The sequence below is a fragment of the Limulus polyphemus genome, unplaced genomic scaffold (genome assembly GCF_000517525.1).
Source record: "Limulus polyphemus unplaced genomic scaffold, Limulus_polyphemus-2.1.2 Scaffold3552, whole genome shotgun sequence".
Taxonomy (NCBI): Eukaryota; Metazoa; Arthropoda; class Merostomata; order Xiphosura; family Limulidae; genus Limulus; species Limulus polyphemus.
This window is the reverse complement of record NW_013669162.1, coordinates 67,075-82,621: the sequence shown is the minus strand read 5'-3', so window position 1 is coordinate 82,621 and position 15,547 is coordinate 67,075. Positions and strand designations below refer to the sequence as shown.

Sequence of the window (15,547 nt, the reverse complement as noted above, 5' to 3'; positions counted from 1 at the left end):
GAAAATAATATTTTTTTCAACACTATGACTAATCAAATTAATTACCGAGTGATTTTTTGTAAGGTATGTTACAACTAATTTTTTCATAATATATAATTGTTTCTAATTCTACCTTATCAATTCACTGACTTTGTATATTAATTCATTTTGACTTATTCTTAGTATAAGCCTCTACACTACTGAGGATAAACGACAATTTACAAGAGCAATTTGCAAATACTAATATGTATTCCTATAAATGTGAACTATGGTACAATAAACAAGTTGTTTAGCTTCTACACATCTGGTTTACAGAAAATTCCCAATCATTTGAAAGTGCAATGATACTCACCACAAGCAGACTTATGCCTATAAAAATATGTCACTATCTTTTCCAAGGAAGTATTTTGTACATCAAAATAACAATGAAATCCAAAGATTGGGACACATCAGCTTCAAAGATGATTATAACACAGATTACACCTCTAATGTGGTAAATAGCATTAAAAAAAGAACCTCAGCACACCTATACAAAAATATAAAGTCATATAAACAGGATCCCACAACTATTCACAAAGTTTACAGAGTGCTCATCCAGAAAGTTTGTTTGTTCATTCAAAATCGTGCAAAGCTACTCAAGAACCATCTGTGTTAGAAGTGACAGATGAGAGAGTAGGTAGCTAATAAACACTATCCATTACAAACTCTTCAGCTATTTTAATCAAATACCATGACATTATAATGCTCCCATGACTGAAAGGGTGACCATGTTTGATCATGGGATTCAAATCTGTGATCTGCAGATTGCGAGTCAAGAGTCCTAACCACCAGACAAGGCACTATCATCCATAAAATCCTCCTAACCCAGAATGCTACAAATCTGCACATATTCCAATTTATAGTGCACAGCATAAGTTACAAAAATAATGCCCGACTAAAGAAACATAAATCAAAAGCAAATGCATTGCTTTCACAGACATACTGATGAGAGAAGGACACACTGCAGAAACCTATGCAAAAAATACTTTGCATATGAAAGAACAAAGTTTTTTTGCAACAGTGAACAAGGTTTAGGTGAACTTGAAGAAATGAGACAAGAAAAGGAAAATCTGGAGTTGATCAAAAGACAATAAGAATTTTTCAACATGGTACAGAGAATGTAAAGAACATTTTTTTATTAGGAATCATGTTTGCCACTATTTCCATATAATGGACTTAAACTCCACAAAGTGCACAGTAAAGTAAAAGTGAACACTAGTTACTATTAGAATGAAACAACATCAATTATGTGTGGTGAAATACCTGCATTGTATGGCCAGAATGCCAAGATAGCATGGCTAAATCAGAATAAAGCTCCAAATAATGCACGTAAATCCACACCAACACTTCCATGAAAAACAGAATGCACCTATGGTGTTTTGAGCACTTAATTTGTTTAGACATGTCTTGGAAGCCAATACATAGAAAGTATGTAGAAACTTCTTCGAGATAATTAATCAAAAATTGACCTTGCTAACCTTCACTAAGATCCATTTGTAATGGGAATTTTGGTGTCCAGCAATAGTGCATAATCATGACCATCAAATTAAGTATGACTGACAGAGGAGGAAGAAATTAAGAGCACACTAGGGCCTAAAATATTGTTATATTTTATCATGTAACATCTGTACTATTATAACATGGTCATTCACCTCAGATCACACATATTTCTTATAAATTTGGAACACTTTAGATAATCTTTTTAACATTAACTTTATAGCAACATTACCTGAGAAAGGGCACAGTCCAAAACACTGTATAAAAGAATTATTGAAAATAAAAGTATTTTTATATACATTTACTTTGACAACCACATCTAGTTTGAACATTTCCTCATTTTTATGTTAACTTTACTAGATACATAATTATTTGAAGCATAACTGTTTTGTAAGAATGGCTTAGCTTATACAAAAATGAGACCCAGAAAGCAATAATGTTGCCCATCATCATGATGGCATTTACTGTGAAAGCTATCATATGAAGAAGTTTTACTAACCTCATGCAATGGATAGGCTGCTTTATATACTCCATCATTAATAAGGTTATTTATTCCTAAAAACAAATGTCACAGAAATATTAGTTTTGTTTTTCCATGTTTGAAACACACTTATAAAAAACACAAGAAACTTAAACATATAACTCTTACAGCAAAGCCTCTTTAAAATAAAAGGTGTTTCTCAACTAAAAGAGTAAAGAAATGAATATAAATTTACAAAATTACTATTAAGACATAACTAAACTCCTTCAAAAATATTAGAATTTTTAATCTTCTTTTCTCTATTTTAAATTTGATTACTTTTTATCATCATAGACCAAAATACACATAAAATCTTGTTCATCTCCATAATATCCTATCACTAACTTCATACCCATCTTCCATCCAGAGATCACTGACTAAAGCACAATATACTTAAACAAAACTGTTTAACAATATAAGTACTAAATTAATACAATTGTTAAATAAGAAAAACATTGCATTAACTCATATAGGTTTATAAGCCGAAAATCTAAACACTATATCTTTATTAAAGATATTCATGAGTTGTAAACATGGTGATATTTTACTCAACAAGTATGTTGGGCCATTCAGTCTGCAGCTTAGGTAATTCCATTTTATCTCATTTCAATTCCTTTTCATTACACATTGAATTAACAAACATCTTCCAATCATACCATTAGAGTACTGCATATATCTATTTACAGGAACCATACACTTCCAATCATAACATTAGAGTACTGCATATATTTATTTACAGGAAACAAACATTTCCAATCATAGCATTAGAGTACCGCATATATCTATTTATAGGAAACAAACATTTCCAATCATACCATTAGAGCACTGCATATATCTATTTACAGGAAATATATATTGTAAATGTTTCTTGTTGTTAACCCTTAACATTTTCATAGTGTTAAAGATACAATTCTTGACAGCATAAATAATATAAATAACTATAAATATTATTGTTACAATAACTCATGTCATGCTTGGATTGATCTATAATTACAAGTTTTGTCAATTATAAGTTTTGTCAAAGGTGATGCTTTACCAAGTTTAAAATATGACATTAAACAGAGCATTTTACCTCATTATTTTCACATGTACATTTTATATTCAAAGAATCTTACTTTGACTATTATGTTACACCTACAAAACAAGCACACAGACATGACAGAACTTTACCTCACACAAAGTTGTGACAGTAAATCCTTGTATGAATTAAATATATATATATATATATATATATTCAACCTCATTTTTATTATGTGTTTATTAATAACTAAAATAAAAATAAACTTATTCTCTAAGATATAAGTTTTATTTTTTATCTTCATCATTCACACACTGAAAAAACAAAGTAAACTGTAAAATACCCAGTGCTACAATTTTTAAACATATTTTTCTAAACTAATTTAATACCAAATTTATGTGGTATCATGACTATAATCATTGATTATAGGGTCCTTAATAATGTATAAGTCACACAAAACAATGTTGAAAAAATTATCATCAATACTACAAATAATTCCACTAATTAGTGCTAGAGTCCCCTATGTATTTTGCATAGAAAATCAGTGACTTCACTTAATTATTTTAATCAGTTTTTTCCACTAAGTGTTGTAACATGCAAAAACACAAAATTACTCAACATAATGCAATTAAGACACATGGCAGTGTGTCGTGCTGCCAAAACAACCTGAGGACAAACTGTGTGTTATTAACAGGAGTGACAGTTTAGCAGTTTTCCACCTTCTATAGCTCAGACTGTGGTACTCCAAACTATCATATATTTCTAGTGGATTTGCTCTACTGGACTCTTACTTCACATTCCAAATTTCAAAGCAATCCATTAAGAAATACATGAGATATAAAATCTCAAACTTTGATTGAATTTCTTCCTTTAGTTTTCTTCACACTGAAAGTATGAATACTTTATTTGACAGAAAAACATACTTAACTTTCATGGATTTTTTTTGTTTATTTGGTACACTGACATATCTTTACAACCTAAAATTAGGTGTCACGTTTGATCTAACTATGAGCCACATGTGCAAAGTTATTCAACAAAAACTACTCAATTTTGACCAAAAGTTAATACTTTCTTACACTGAAAATGTATTTTTGATAACTACTTACCTCCTGTCATCCAAACAAAGCTATCTCAATCCTGGACTGTCCTCTAAGCATTTTTCACTAACAGCACACCAGTCTTTTATAGCCCTTCATTTTCATTCCATTTCAGAACATGTGCTGATCATGTGACTACCCTTCACCAATCATACTGTTCCATCTATACTAGTGCAGCTAGCTTCCTCTACTACTCTAGAACAATCTTCACTTTCATGGATTGGGAGATACAAACCAAAAAAAACTGGCATATCATTGGGGAGGAAAGGTAGGAAGTGGGTGAGAGGATGTAAGTACCTTTCAAAAATACATTGTCAGTGTAAAAAAATGTTAACTTCTGCTGCATTGAAAGAATAGGTGTGCAAGAATATGAAAAGAAAGCACAGGTGTGGAATATAGCACCACTTATGGAACAGGTATGCTCTTTGCACAGAAACAAAAAGAGGGCACAACTGAATTGGCAGGCACCAATGCATTCAGGAAATAGATGTACAGCCCCATATTGACAAACACATAAAGTTTAGCATGGAAGTGACAACAGACCCATATAAGTATGTGCTAAGTGTAGCACCTTGGGTTAAATCAGAGTATTTCAAGTGCAGTCCATCCAGGCAAAACAACCAGTAGAAAGGCCTTGTATATGATATTGAGATCAACAAGTGTGGTCCTCCCAGAAAAAAACATTAAGAAAAAAAAATTACAGGTATGGGATTTTTATAACTAACCCATTGTCAACATACAGCATACTTTGTCCACACATGTAGCAGGCCATAGTACCAACACAGTGATAGTGAGCCATAGTATGGTGCCAGAGAAAAACGAAATAATTAGATGTGTCTAGGGCTGAAATATCGTGAATTATATATGAATAGGCCATGTGCAGTCTGCCTGGGCAAAGAACATCCAGAGGAAGCACCTTGGATACATAATATTTATTAATTTTGCTAAGTGTGGACCACCTGGGCAAAAACATACAGGGGAAGCATCTTGCATACATAGGACTAGGCCAAGTGCAGAAAAAGTATATAAAAATAGCACACTTTCAAAACTATGAAATTCGATCTAAAACATAAAACAATAATCAACACCTAAAGTATTGTAAACCTACCCTGAAGAAAATGAGAATGAAAAGACACTCAGTTAACAATAACAAAATTCGACCCAAATCTATTCCCCAATTAGATGTAACCAGTAGTATAGAAAAAGAGACTTTCAAACTAACTAATATAAACAGTAAAAGGAAGTATAACTAATGAACCAACACACCCTCAAAATTAACCGTAGTTACAAAACCCGTACATATAGCAAAAATTAAACAAAAACAAAGTAATAATTAAAATCTATGTGCAAAGTTAAACTAAAGTAACATAGATGGTAAAATAATTATAAAAAAGTGAACTCACCAAACACTGAGCAGAGAAAACATGAAAGACCTAAATTATAGTTTGAGGAAATTAAGTCAATCACCACAAGCTCACATAAACATACTAAACATGGGTATACCTACAGGCAGTGAGGAATAGATGCTGAAAAACTTACCCCAGATCTCCTGGGAAAAAGAACAATATCTAACCCAGGAGATTACATGGAGGTGCAGCAACAGGGGGAAGGTGCCATAGAAAGAAATTTCCACTCAGTAGTTATATCCTTCCTCACAAAAATTTGTAACGTAAAAGGAAAAAATCATCAGCTGAACGTAAGACATGAACTTCCCGTGAACTAAAGCCTGTACTTCCCCAGTAGACATCGCTGACTGTTTAGTTGTTTGGCATTTTATGATGCAAAGGAACTAGGCTATCTGTGCTAAACAACTGCTAAAAACAGTGAAACTAAATTTGTTATAAAATGTAAAAATAAATTGAATTGAAACTAAAATATGTCCAAAATTCAGATACAAGATTTAAATAGAATTAAAAAATACACTAACTCGTAAACATTTAAAAATACAATCAAGTTGGACAGTGTCACCATCGTCAATAATACCGTCCAACGTCAAGGGTAAACTCATATAAAGTATATGTTAAAAATGGTGCTGCCTCTCACAGTTGTAACAATGGCACAACAGTAAAATGTGAACTATTGTGACTTGATTGTCACAAAGGCTACACACATTGGTGGATCAGTACCAGATAAAAGAAAACGATGAGTTAAAAAAGTGTGACCAATGCGTAGCCTAACCAGGATAACTTCCTCCTTCCGATCCTTACGGAAACAAGATGGCCAAAGAGCCATAGAAGGTTTGATCTGGAAAAGCTCGTTATGACATTGCCTACCCCAAGTGGACTGCCTTGAATACAGGACTGTAGTCCATATATGGGGACAGGCACGGCTGTGACAGCACCAGAGCAGACAAACTTAGCTGCAGTGTCAGCAAGCTCGTACCAGCGAATACCAACGTGGTCAGGTATCCAGAAAAACTGGATGGAGACAGAAGATAGAGAAAAATGGGGCAATCATTGTTGAATATCAACAAAAAGAGGGTGAGAACTAATGTTAAACAATTCCTGGGCTAGTATAGAGCTAAGAAAATCAGTGTAAATAGCACAATCGCTGTACTGCATAGCTTCTATATGATCCAGGGCAAGAGAAATGGCACACAACTTGGCAATGAGCAGCTACCAAGCCACAGCAAATCATGGCAGAACCTACAGAGTCCTCTGATCTTAAACCATGTCGAAGGAATCCACACTGGGTGGGTGAGAGGAGGTTGTTTAATTTGAGGAACCAAACAAGACAAGCACTTGTAGGCATCGTGATCTTTGCCATCACAATGAGTACACATCACAGAACCACAACAAGATGCCTTCGAATGACTGAACCACTGACACTGGAAACATCTGAGAGGGTTCAAATTCGATGACGAGGAACCCACTTTGAGACTAATAATGGCTGGAGACGGCTTAAATGGGTAATGAAGAAAAACTTTAATATAAGTTTAACATGACAGCAAATGTACAACGTTTCGACAAGGTTTTGTCATCATCAGGATGATGACAAAACCTTGTCGAAACGTTGTACATTTGCTGTCATGTTAAACTTATATTAAAGTTTTTCTTCATTACCCATTTAAGCCGTCTCCAGCCATTATCTGAGAGGGTTGGAATATATAGCCATACCTTACAGTTCAGATAACCTGTCTTGACAGTGGCAGGTAGATGTGGTGATGTAAACGTCAAAATTACATCATTGGTAGGCAGCATAATTCCTTCTTTATGACTGTAGATATGTTGTACTGCAGAAACCTCTTGGTTGGAGAAACCAGCAAGAATCTTCAACTCAGGGATGTTCTTCAAATCCCTCTCAACAATAGCTCCTCTTGAGAAATTCAAAGTAGCATGGGGAGTAACCTCAATATGTATATCCCCATTGGCCTTTGAATTAAAGAGGAGTTTGCTGTGTTTTGGTGTAGATGTTTCCACCAATATAGCTTATTAACTGATTCCGGAGAGCTAGCAAGCCCCTCTAATCTCTTCTGAATAAAAAAGGAAGACATTTGCCCTCAAGATTTTTCTGACAAAGAATGCATAATAAGAAAACACGGTAAAAGTGCAGAATGGGGTGCAGACTGCTGTTCAGAGTCTTCAAGGTATGATCATTTACTAATGAGCAGAGTTTTAATATTGTATTTTTATTAGGATTTGGGGGATCCATAATATGAGGGGAAAGATTCAGTACCCACTGACCCCACCCACCATGGGGTCCCATGAGGGGACGCACTACAATGCCAAACAAGGACACTGCAGCAATGCCAGGGTTTCATGAGCATTATACCCAAAACCCATATGAACAAATCAGAATTTGAAAAATCGAAATATTTCTAAAACAAATGAGTAGAAACAATGGAAATGAAACACAAGAAGTTAAACTGATATAAATTTGTGATCAAGCACAATCAAATTTTTTTGTCACATGGAGAATGAATTAAAACACATGTCTATGCACTAGAATGCCAATTGAGAAAGTGAGGATTGTTCTAGAGTAGTAGTTAGCAGCACTAGTATAGATGGTGCAGTGTGATTGGTAAAGGGTAGTCACATGATCAGCATGTTCTGAAATGGTGTGAAACTGATGGGGTATAAAAAACTAGTAGACTGGTAGTGAAAAGATTTAGCAATGCTTAGAGGGCAATCCAGGATCGAGATAGCTTTGGGAGAAAGGAGGTACGACCGTTTCAGCATTTTTGCACATGCCTATGCAAAAAGTCACGAGCTGAAATTTTTACTACAACTTCATCTAAGAGTAAATGTTGAATGTTTTTAGTTTTTTATCATTAGGGTTAAAGGTGGTTGATTTGGAGTAACGAAAACTATAGGGTGAAATCAGTGCAGATACACAAATATTGGTTAGGCCAAGCAAACTAAATTAATGGTTTCTAGCTCAAATTTTCAAAAGAATCATATGGGTGAACAGATTTAATTATTCATTCATTGACAACTTTTAAGCACAGATTTGTTAAATTTTATGAAATTCTCCTAATTAAAGAACATTTAGTGTCACGTGGTATAGGTTTAAGCAATTAACATAAATAATGATGCTCGACACAGCTGTACCGAGAACATGTGGGTGATGACAAAAACTGTTAATCTAGATTCCATGGTGTTACTATAACGGAAGTTATTAACACTGTTTTAGAAGGGAAAAACTACCACCATATATTTTCATGAATCTGGTTTGTTCTGTAAAGTATAGGTCTGTTCTGAATAATAGGGTTGTGATGCTAAGGCTAATGTTAGTTACTATAGCGTGTCTGTTTCTTACTTACTGTGGTTTGTTAGTGTGTACTGACAAAAAATCGTAATGTCTAATCAAAAAAATTTTACTTGTGAAAAAAAGGTGCACCAAACTGGTAACAACATTTATAGCATTGATAAGAATTTTACAACATATATTCATTCACTCATTAACTAGGTCATGTATTTTGCTTTCTCCACCATTATGCCCCAAGTTGAACAAAAAATGCAGCCTGTCTAACTAACGAACGAATATTTTCTGTAAAATTCCTATCAATACCATAAGTGTAGCTACCAGTTTGGCTACCAGTTTGTTTGACCACATCTAAGATGTTTTTGATTAGATAGTAGTGAACATCATAAAAAAAATCAGTAATGCAAAGCTTACAAAAACAAACAATACAATTGCTTCAGATTACCAAATGCAAAAGCTTGAGATGGATCCTTGCTGAATCTCTTTCGCTTTAAAATAAAATCCACAACTTGAGCACGCAGTCCTGGGTTAAAAAAGTCCTCTTTTTTCTCTGGAATATCAAATCTTGAGCAGAATAAAACAGAAAAATGAATTTTAAATCTTTACTTATTTTCTTGTGCCGGAAAGTTAGTAAGCATATATATATATATATATATATATAATCAGAGTTGTTTCAAGCTGGCAAGACTTTGAGATCTCCTGACAAAAGAAAAACATCCTAATAATCCTAAGAAACAAAAATATGTAATTTACAATGTCCTCTCCAGTTGCAGTGAACTCTATATTGGAGAAACAGAAAGAACAGTTATTACCAGAGACTAAAAAAGCATGCTGATGCAACAATGCTCTTACATCCAGAAAAAAAAATCTATCATGGCTGAACACACATTTGAATAGGAAAAGTCCACAATTTCAGATGCTGCACAACACTAGAAACTCAAACAATAAAGATCAATAAACAATATGCCAAACAAGTCCTAGAAACTAGCAATATCTGGCACAACATTCTACAGAAAATAGGCAAGAACAGGATTCAATTCCTTAGAATCTTCCCAATGACCAATCAAAAATTGTCAAAATTGAAGTCCTCTGTAAGAGCCACACTACTGTCTTATAATCTTTCCTGTTTAAAAACATTCAGACCTTATGAAGGACACGGCATAGAGCCAGATCATTATCTCAAAGTTAACATTTTCCATATCTGTAAATGAATTTCAGATAGATACTCATTTTTCCACAGAACAATTAGTTAGCTCTTTGGTGCTACTGCTGAAAATATTTTCACATGTGTCAAACTGTAGTAAAAGCTATCACTCCTGCACATAATAATGTGTACTGCACTAGTCTATGATGCAATCAACATTTGACTATACCTCTTCACTAACAGGATGGCAACACAACATCCTTGAACATTTTTGTGTAAACCAAAAGCTCATTCTTGATGAGGCAAACAGACACACTGAAAGTGGTGATGTAGGGTGCATGGGTTGTTCTGTGAAGAGGTGAGTATATATCTAAAATACATTTTTAGGTATGAAAAATGTTAACCTCAAACTACACTACTAACCTCTCCACTAAAAAATTAGCTAGAGTCTCATATTGAAAGGATGGTGTAAAGAAGTAAATAAAAAAAAGATAAGCTTCTTTCTGCAATTCTAGTGATAGAAAAGGAGAGCTCATGGAATGTGTCACCCATTAGTGGGGTGGGTAGGGAACATACTGGGAACAGTACTCTGTGAAAGATCACATATTTCTCAACAAGAAATACTCTTTGCCAAATACAAGTAGTCATTTATAAAGGATCTGTCAAAACAACTTTATGTTTTTTGCTAAAGTGTCTCAAAAGTAGACAAAATGTGAAAATTGCTCCCCCCCTCCATATGTATCCCAGGGGGTTGGCAGACCATACAAGTTAAGTGTAGATAAGCCAATATGTCAAACCATTCAGTATGGGAAAAATACATACGTATCAACCAAGATCTACTTCTCAAAGCCAACTTAAAGCCCATCTGGATGGTAATAACCACTGGAATGTTCCAATTTTTAGTGTTAGGGGCACTACTCTTCAAAACTGACACTTCTTCCCTACTTCAGATAGAGAGGTGCACCCACTTGACCTCACACCAATGGGATTACATCAACGTGAAAAGGAACTCTCCTGCTTTACTACACGAGATTGGGAGAGAAGAATTCACATAAGGAAGAACGCTGGAGACGTGTGTGGACCAAACAAAAACCATCTCACCTGCATAAGGTCCCTCACTGAGAGGTTGTGTAATGGGTTACCATGAATAAGAATGCAGAAGCTGTCATGCTGAATGACTGTTTAGCTACTCTTATTTTTAAACATTAGGGTTTGGAAAGTAAAGAAACATATATATATATATACTGTTGAAAATAGTCTTGTAGAAAACTCCCATCTCAATAATGGGCACTGAGTAGGATTAGATGGGCTTAACACTTTGTTATCCCCTATTCAATGTAGATTTTAGGATAGAGAAGTATTCCTCACAAGGCAACACCAACTACTCAATGTGTCTTTGTTTTTATGTACAACACACCTCCTTAGAGCCTCTGGGAAAATTGGAGAATGGCAACTTGATGGAAAAACTTCAGAGGCTGACAAAACTGCAGTGTGATGCAAATCCTGCCTATCTTGCAAGGAACTAGACAAAAGTCACACATGAAAGCGAAGGCATGACACATCATGATGAAAGATAGATGTTCAAGGCTGAAGTAAGCGGAACCATAGACACAAAGGAGAAGAAACCATGACTTAGGTGGCCAATGGAGAGGTAATGCAAATTAGAGACAGCACCCTTGGAAGAATGTTAAGAGAAGATTACATAAACAGAAGGAAATTGTACCAATTTTAACTCAGAGCATCCACTGTTATGGCTGTAGAGTCAGGACTGTTAACAAAAAGAATGAGGAGAGGAGTCATAAAGACATCAATAAAAGAACTCCCAAAGTAGGCATAAATCTACTGAAGCACCAGAAGATGTAAGAACCATCTGCTTGAAGGATCAGGTCTGGGCAAGATAGTCAGTTTGCCACTAAGTTCAAAGTTACTGGAGCATGGCAGGATAACAACCAGATAAAAATGGATGTGAGCCCAACAGGAAAAGCTCTATAGAGCAAGAAAGCAGATGTCTTGAAAGCATGTTTCTTCCTGTTGACTTATGTAAAAAAGATAATAAGATATGCAAACACATATTACAGAAGGTTGTGGCAGGCCCATTAACCTATTAGATGTGGCAAAGGGAATTTAATTATATCCTCATGTGTACGATAAACACAGAAACATTAACGTTGCTAAAAACATATTTTGTTCTTGTAGAATTCAAGAAGAGCATGCAGAGCAATGGACTATGAAGAAAAACATCATTTGTCCAGCTTTGTTTTGCCATGGTGAGGTTGTGGATATGGCATATTGCCGGCTTCTGGCAACCCCAGCAGCACTTAGTAGGAGTGACAGCAAGGCAAGGCGTTGGAGGAGGAGTGTGAAGGGATGAGTAACCTATACTCTTGACATCAATTTACTAGTGTTTAGCATGACTTATCACTATTATTTATTCTATGTTCAATTTCCACTTCAATCTTATATAAATTTTCACACAACTGTGTGCAATTTCACTTCACTATATACAATTGCACTTTACTGTGTACAATTTCTATTTCACTACATTACATTTAAGTGTATACATTTTCACATTACTATGTACAATTTCTACTTCATTATATTTCAGTACTAATTCATGGTGTGGTATTTCTTGAAGCAATCTAAACAAAATCCTAGCTTACAATCCTTGCAGACTGTAGATACTTTATTCTTCTATCACTTTTGTAATGATGAAGTGAAGCACACCTGATATGTCACCTGTTTATGGTGTCCTCTATCTATCTCTGTTTGTGTCAGAAAGTGACGTCTAGCCCACTCTTTGGCAAGGAGTCTGTCAGGTAGATTCACACTGCATCGTCCCTGGCCTGATGCAACAAGTGTTCCATATTTCTCAAGAATTTGAAACACAACATTGTAACTAAATTCTCTTAGTTTTATTCTTTTTCCACATTTTACCAGGTATACATTATATGCATTAAGGATGGTGACATCAAGCATATGCATAAAGAGTTTGTGATACCATTTCAGTGTTTTTATCACACACTCTACCCCTCCAATCTGTACATCACTTTTGTCAACAAGCCTCATGTACTCTGCATAGTTAATCACTGCATCTGGTTTCACTATAGCTTTGTTAGTTTTATAGTCCACTTTGCCACTGTCTTGCATTTTACCTTTGTGAAAGGTACTGATCACTGTCACATCACTTTTGTCATGCCAGTTCATCACTAGTACTTTACCCAACTTTCTTTGCTCACATTCGCCATGCTGAATTCGTGCAGTAAACTTTAGCATGTGTTTCCGGTTTTTGCTCATGGTTCCACATGTTCCAGTATTTTGTGCATGCATGAAATTACTCAAATCTGGTGATGAATACTAATTATCAGTGTATAATAAATGCCCTTTTCCCATATACTTTGCCATTAGCTTCATCACAGCACAGATTCCAAGATGGTCATTTTTGGGATGCCAATGTCAGTATACACAATATACACAATCGCATCTAAGACAATTCCAGTTTCACAACAGCATAAAACAAAAAGTTGTATTCCAAATTGATGGCATTTTGATGTTATATACAGCTTGAAAACAAGCCTACCTTTGAACAAAACTGGAGATTCATCAATCACTAGCTTAGAGAATGGGTAAAAGAATTTGTCGAATCTTGAAGTTCTCATAGCAAACACTTCCCTAAGTTTCCACATTCAATCATTCATAGATGGATGGTTATTGTCAGCAAAGTAATTGTCAGTAAAAAACTTAGGAGGAGGAGAAACCTGTACCTGGTCACGTATTTTCCAAAAATTGGAGTAACAATCAATGGGTCAATTTTCCAATAATCCTGGAGCCTATGTTTCTTTTAAAAGGGGCATCAATAAAAGCAGGCCAAAAAATACGTACATTTCCTACACACTTGCCTACCCATCAATATAAAGTTATCCACTATGTACCTGTAATATTTGTTGGTTTCTGTGACAATAAATGACATCAATTCCTAGTCAAAGAAGGCCTCAAAATAGTCAAATACTTTTGCATCATCACCATGAGGCCAGTCCTCAGTCACACCTGAATGCTGCCTGTTAAAATCATGAATATCTGGCTGAAAATTGTAACCATCAGTCCACACAAGGTGTGCATGGTTAATGACTTAATGGTGTTACATATTGTTACTGTTACTAGTCCATGTCTAGTCATTTCTGATAAAAATAATAAAATGAACAAGTTATTCAGTAATCAATATTTCTGGGGCTAATAAAGAATATTAAATATTTAGGTGCTGGTAACTTTTTTTTTTATTAAATCAACCTTACCCTAGGAAACAATGATTAAATTTGTTGCTCATAATAAGTAAGCAATATATTAAGTTAAAGCTACACTACTGTTTAGACCAAACATCACTTTTTCTACTTAGGTAAACAACAGCCACTAACCACTCTCTCACAGACAGAATGCAAGCCAACTGTCATGTACAGTTGTGCCAGTGGAAGTATTAATAGTTGTTGTGTCATAGACAATCCCACTATTCATTATCAAAAAATACTAGCTCTAGTGCTGGTGGTGGGGACTGCTGGTAGGTTGCATCCCTGTGGGCAGCAGTTCAAAATTAGAGCTGATACAAGGTAGCTTTAATAGCTTTGCCATAACTCAAAAACAATGAAAAAAATATAATGTCCTTGCTGCTGAAAGGGTGAGCATGGTTGACAGCAACAGGAATCAAACATGCAATCCTCAAATTACTAGGCAACCACAATAACCACTGGGCCATGCTAGCCTAAAGTTGAACAAACTTGAATTAATCAAAACAAATTATAATAAGAAATCATAATGGTAAAATTTTGATTACTTGGATAGATGGAATAATTGGAAACTCTAATTTCAATCAGTTGTATTATTTGTGACATTAATTGATTTCACCATAATTTCAATTAATTGATTATTTCACATGGCACTATTCAATGCTCATTGACAATCAATTAGATCAACTGATTAATTACCCAGCCCTTTAGACTATATCAAAATGTTTTTACTAATGAGTGGATAAATTACATTGTAATCACCTTTGATGCTTAAAGCAATTAAAAGAGGTCATTCTTTATCCATCATGTTAAAATCCTCATATCATTCAGTGCATTATAATGTAAGCTAGAAATATGTTTATTGACTGATCCACTGACTTAACAAGAAAAAGTTAAAATACTTACAAATATTCTTTATCTCTAGAGTATTCAGCTGTAAACTGATGGTCCTCTGATATTTGAATATTAAAAAAGTCAGAAACTGACTGGCTAAATATATTGATATTTTGCATAAATCTTTGGACAGAATATTTAGATTTCTGAAAATCTGGTACCTACAAATAAAAAGATAAAAACGTAACACAAATGTGCAAAAACAATCACCTGCTAGAAAAAAAATTATGTTTTTATATCACAGAAATATCTTATAATCATCCTACAAAGTAATGATTCCAAAACCTTTAAAATATAAGAGTTTCAAGCCACAAACTTACAAAGTGAGATGAACCAACATATATGTAGTATACAATATCCAGCATATGTTTCTTAGGAAAC

At 34.5% G+C, this 15,547-nt stretch overlaps 1 protein-coding gene across 5 annotated transcripts in view; it reads right to left on the bottom strand.

Annotated features, from left to right (window-relative positions):
* LOC106469573 (anoctamin-1-like) overlaps positions 1-15,547 on the bottom strand; it is a 72,142-nt gene that overhangs the window by 34,433 nt on the left and 22,162 nt on the right. For all 5 annotated transcript variants that reach the window (XM_022398141.1, XM_022398140.1, XM_022398139.1 and 2 more), the window contains 3 exons: positions 15,179-15,327; positions 9,300-9,418; positions 2,015-2,070 (listed from right to left, as the gene is read on the bottom strand). In XM_022398141.1, the coding sequence (XP_022253849.1) occupies positions 2,015-2,070; positions 9,300-9,418; positions 15,179-15,327 (324 nt within the window). The remainder of the gene's footprint in view (positions 1-2,014; positions 2,071-9,299; positions 9,419-15,178; positions 15,328-15,547) is intronic.